Source organism: Musca vetustissima, unplaced genomic scaffold (assembly GCF_032173495.1).
Source record: "Musca vetustissima isolate MV318-11 ecotype Yass unplaced genomic scaffold, APGP_CSIRO_Mvet_v1 utg85597, whole genome shotgun sequence".
Lineage (NCBI taxonomy): Eukaryota > Metazoa > Arthropoda > Insecta > Diptera > Muscidae > Musca > Musca vetustissima.
The window spans coordinates 40836-46237 of record NW_026885587.1 but is presented as its reverse complement, the minus strand read 5'-3'; the positions used below and the strand labels follow the sequence as shown (position 1 = coordinate 46237).

The 5402-nt window shown below is 31.8% G+C and overlaps 1 protein-coding gene across 1 annotated transcript; it reads right to left on the bottom strand.

The window, feature by feature from the left end:
- Window positions 1-3174: 3174 nt before the first annotated feature.
- On the bottom strand, window positions 3175-4987 carry LOC133332827 (odorant receptor 30a-like; the record flags this gene model as incomplete). The annotated part of the gene is made up of 5 exons (XM_061541197.1): window positions 3175-3276; window positions 3353-3562; window positions 3630-3729; window positions 3790-4060; window positions 4661-4987. Coding segments are annotated over 5 exons (1010 nt in total), but the record flags the coding sequence as incomplete, so codon positions are not given.
- Window positions 4988-5402: the final 415 nt, after the last annotated feature.

Here is a 5402-nt window from a genome sequence, read left to right as displayed (position 1 = left end):
GGTGCAACCAAAATATCTCGATGAAAAATTCGTGGAAATGCAAATATTCTTCATAAAATTTCTGCAAATTTTTTGCGATTTTCAAAATTTTTGAACCTTCTAAACCTTCCATTAAGCTCCACGAACATTTCAAGACTAAGATAAGAAAAATCCGTTCAGCCGTTTTCGAGTTTTAGCAAGACTAACGAACAGCAATTCATTTATATATATATATATATATATATTAAGATATTAAAATTTAAACAAAAACTTTTTTTATCATAAAAAAACTGTATTTTTTAAAGATTGCCAGCTATAGCATAAACGTAAACGTTTTTGAGGATTACCATCCTAAAGTATTAAGTACTGTATATTCATAAATCATTGTGAATTATTTTGTTAGTCTTTATTTGATTCTATAGTCCGGATTGTTAAGATACCTTATTTTTTATTGAGTTTTAAAGTGTCTTAAACCTTCGAGACAAGGAAATGTTGTCGTTATAAAAATAGTTCGCTATAACCGATGGTTGACTGTATACCACTAATATTCCGTTTTAAATTAGAATCTCATTTCCATTTTAATTTAATTAAGACACCATTACGGTTGGTTTTGCATCATTAACGACGTAAAAATCATCTTTGAGTACACAAAACCACAAAGTTTCGTGCTGAAGGCGCCAACATAATGTATAGTTATGAAAGTAACAGATGTAGACAAATTGGTTACCGCAAAATATGGATAATAATTTCAATCATCCATTGACACGTTGAAGATATAGAAGAGCTTTATCAGTGTTGATGATTTAAAAACTGCTTGGTATTACAATTTTTTCGGGCTAATTGTATAAGATTTTCATTGGAGATTTTATACTTCATTTAGTTTATTGAAATCGGTTCAGATTTAGATATAGCTCCCATATATATTTTCTTCCGGTTTTTTTGCTAATGGCTATATCTAAGCTCCCATATACATTTTCTTACGATGTAATGTAAATGGTGTACCAAAGTTTCTGAAATTTGACATAGCATACTGAATTAAAACTAGAATGATCTGTGCTAATTTTCGGTTCAGATTTAGATATGTTATGCTCCCTTCGAGGGAACTCTGACATGAAATTGTTAGAACACATATATGGAGAATAAACCCACAGTCCGACTTTACTATTTTCCTTACTGGTTTTTAAATAAAATATTTATAAACAATAAATGATTTTCGGTAGTGCATAATATATTTAACGGAACCCTTAGCGTATGATTAATCTATACATTTTGTAAATAAGTAATACGCCACATTAGCCGACATTGAGTATCAGGCATTGAAGAATATATTTATTGATTCAATTTAAATGGACAGATTCAAAATGCATTAAATTTATTATGTGTCTGCTGTAACGATTAAGGTAAGATGGTCTATCGTACATTATCCTGAAACTATAACATTAATAATGATATTAATTACGAACAACTCAATCGTTTTTTAATTGACTGGATTTTTCATTGTAAATTTAAATTGACCCTTAATTCTGAATGCTGAGTGTAAAATATTAGAAAAAAACAATTTCATTCTTCTTATTGAGAGGTAGTAGTAGATGTTATAATAATTTCTACGATGAATTATTTACTATACGTAAATGTCGGACCCCACAAGGGGTCAATATTTTATAAACTTGTAAATATAATTTGAAGCGAATTGAAAACCCTATTTGATCAATGTTTAATCGGAAACTGCTTTTATAAAATCATTTACCTTATATAAGGCGAATAATAAAACCTGTGTGCCATTCCGCAGACCTCCGCAAACCATTGCCCTTTAGTATATTTACCTTTTTATACCCTACACTATGTCGTCAGGGTATTATAGCCTTGTTTTGTCCCAAGAGTTTGTAACGTCGCAAAATATTGATCATAGACCCACCTTTTAGCATACCGATTGTCATATACTCCACTAGACGAATCGATTTAGATTGTGTATGCTTCCGTCCGTCCGTCTTCCATTATAATTTCTAAACAAGCTACAGACCACAGTTTTGGACCAAAAATGGTTGTTTTGGAAATTATCCTTCATTATTTATTATTCAATTATGACCCGAACATCACTAGATTTTACATAGAGAAGGGGACCAGGCTAAAAAATAAGCCTAAAGATCGGTCAATATTTAGCGGGTCAAATGGACCCAGACTTTTGTCTGAAAAGTGGAAAAATTTGCTTTCTATGGCGAGAAGTTGATGGTAGAAGGAGGAGGCTGACTAAGAGAAGCTGTTGACCTTTAAATTAATACCAATTTTACTCTTCGATCTACTCGGATGTGGGAGTTACACGTTAATATTTACAGGGGCCTGCCTTTGCTGATATTGTTTAGTATTACCATTACCACACTAGAGGCCGAAACAAGAGCACTGATGGCTAGGAAAATTTCCAGGAGGTTTCAGTTATGGTCAAGGATGACGCATGATGATCAGATGATATTTAAGGAATAAAATGGATCAAAAACTTTATTTTTATCGGGGTTTCTAGTACCTTTAGAAATTACTCTTACGTATAATCATACATTGATTTCTGAATAACCGTGCGCCAGCAAGTTTTACAGCAGTGTATGTGTGGAATATATTTAATTACTAGCCAGGTCGAATATTGTATACTCTCCACAATGAGGTAGGCATTCAAAATGCTTTAATTGCCATGACAAATTGCTGCCAGGAGAAAATGATATACCAAACTACAGGTACTAAAATTGGATCGGATGAAAATGTGTATTGAACAGCTAATTTGTTTGAAAAGCGAGTTTGAATCCCTAAAACGACCGACTGGTGGTTTGAAAAGAGGTAATCGACGATCAGCCAGGTAATCTAATTTAACGGACGTAGTTGTTGGCTATTCATTTGCTCGGCCTCACTTTACTTCTAAGGTCATCACCCTTTGACAGAATGAAATAAATCATGATGGGAATTGCATCATACAGTTATTATCTTCTAAAAGTGGACTAATATCCGGAAATAGCATATGTTCCACACATGCTACCACCATACACTGGAGTCTAGGACAAGCGAGATTTTACATGTCTCAATTTTCACAGGTGGTCGATATATGTTAGGTTTGGTGAATAGAAATGCAGATTAATAATTAAATACTATTTAATTTAATTTCAACGTTTTTATAAATACAGGATCTCACATTTCCATAAAATTCCATATCGATTAACCATAAAATTGTTCCAAAAGAGTAAATACACTATATGTAACCTTCAGCAGGACTTGTAACGTTTTCAAATTAATCGGATATGCCTTGGAAATTAAAACCTAAATTAAATAGATATAAAAATAATAAAAATAGATATAAGAGAAACAAAAATATGAAAAATCTGATAAAAATTACCGCACATGGTTTTTGAGATCTCAGTAGCAATAATCTCAACATATTTTGTGTTTCGACATCATAATTGAACCAATTAATATCGTAGACAGCTGTTGAGATTTCCAAACTTTGATAGTACAACTCATTCGAGAAATAATATAAGACAAATGTTTGTGTAAAAATCATCAAAATATAAACAGTTATAATGCATTTTTGTATGACAGTTTTAACCTGGAAAAAAAGAAGAAGATTTTTAATTTTATTTCTTTAATTATTTGAAATTGTGTGGGATCCTTACCAAAATAAAAGATAGCAGCATAATACACAATAAGACCACAAATAATATTACATCTATCATGGATATTATCAGGGTACGTTCGTTGACCTTATCAACTAAACTGAAAGGATATTTAAACTGCTTTAATTTGATTTTTGTTCAAACAACAAATTAAACCCACCTTATTAGTTTCAAATGTAGTTGAACACTTTCGACAATTTTCTCTTGTATCAGTTGGCGTGATGAAATTTCTTGGGGAAAATTATTCAATTTACGTTGTAGGATTTTGGATATGGCAATGGCAAAAATTAAAAACGATACAAACATTCCGGTAAAGGGTATAAACATACAAAGGCCAGACAAATTCAGAATGCATTGTGAAGTCAGTAAGATTTCATACCAGGGTCTTTGATATTCATTCAAATAGGGCACGTAGATGCCGAAAATGAATTCTAGAAAGATGAGGAAAAGCCTAGATGAGAACAATTCCTGAAAAATTCCTATTAAATGAACCATGATTTTTCTGAAACATTTTTATTAAATGAACCATGATTTTTCTGAAACATTTTTATTAAATGAACCATGCCTTGTTCTGAAAAATTTCTATTAAAGGAACCACGCCTTGTTGAGAAAAATTAACTATGCCTTGTTCTGAAAAATTTGTGGAGAAAAATTCCTATTAAAGGAACAACGCTTTGTTGAGAAGAATTCCTATTAAAGGAAACCCGCCTTGTTGAGAAAAATTCCTATCAAAGGAACCAAGCCTTGTTCTGAAAATTTCTCATTAAATGAACCACGCCTTGTCGAAAAAAAATCCTCTTAAAGGAAACACGCCTTGTTGAGAAAAATTCCTATTAAAGAAAACACGCCTTGTTGAGAAAAAATCCTCTTAAAGGAACCACGCCTTGTACTGAAAAATTCTTATCAAAGGAACCACGCTTTGTACTGAAAAATTCTTATCAAAGGAACCACGCCTTGTACTGAAAAATTCCTATTAAATGAACCACGCCTTGTTGAGAAAAAATTAAAGGATCCACGGTTGCCATACTCACCTCTCTTATCGGACATAATGGGAAATATGGAAAATCCCGTACTTGTCAATATTCCCATTGTTAAAATTATTTTCGATATTTTCAATACCAAATCGGTATGCTGTTGCATTATACGACGTATTTCAAAATCATATTCCATCATTAATTCGGCATACAAAGTCTTCACAAATTCAAGAAGTTGTGTAAATTCTCGGCGATTTCGTACCATTACAATTGCACGCAAAAGGGTGTTGAAAACTAACATTGCCATATAGGTATCATGTACTTTTTCATCCAAAGGTTTTTCGGTATAATGTAAATCCAGCAATTGAAATAAATTCAGAAAGCCTAATGGTATATAGGAGAAATATTGACGCCAATTATCATCGATAAGTACCGACCAAAATTTCAATATTTTTACATTGAACCAAAGAAGTGGGACATCTTCAATGGTATCGATTTTTCGAATGTATCTTTTAACTTTTGCGGTTTTTCCATTCGCCAGTATGAAATTTAGATAGTTTTTTCGTGGCGGCATGGCAAAATGTTTTTTCCGTTATTAAGTAATTACGTTACTACGTTACAAATAAATGTGAATTGAAAAATTATTTAACTTTGTATACACATGATGTCACGTCATTTTAAATTATTCATGAGCATTTCAAAAACTTTTTTAATTTTTTTGTATTTTGAAAACTTCCGCTGCCTTTAAAATTAATAATGTATTTCAGTAATAATATAGGATGACTTTACACTGGAAAGT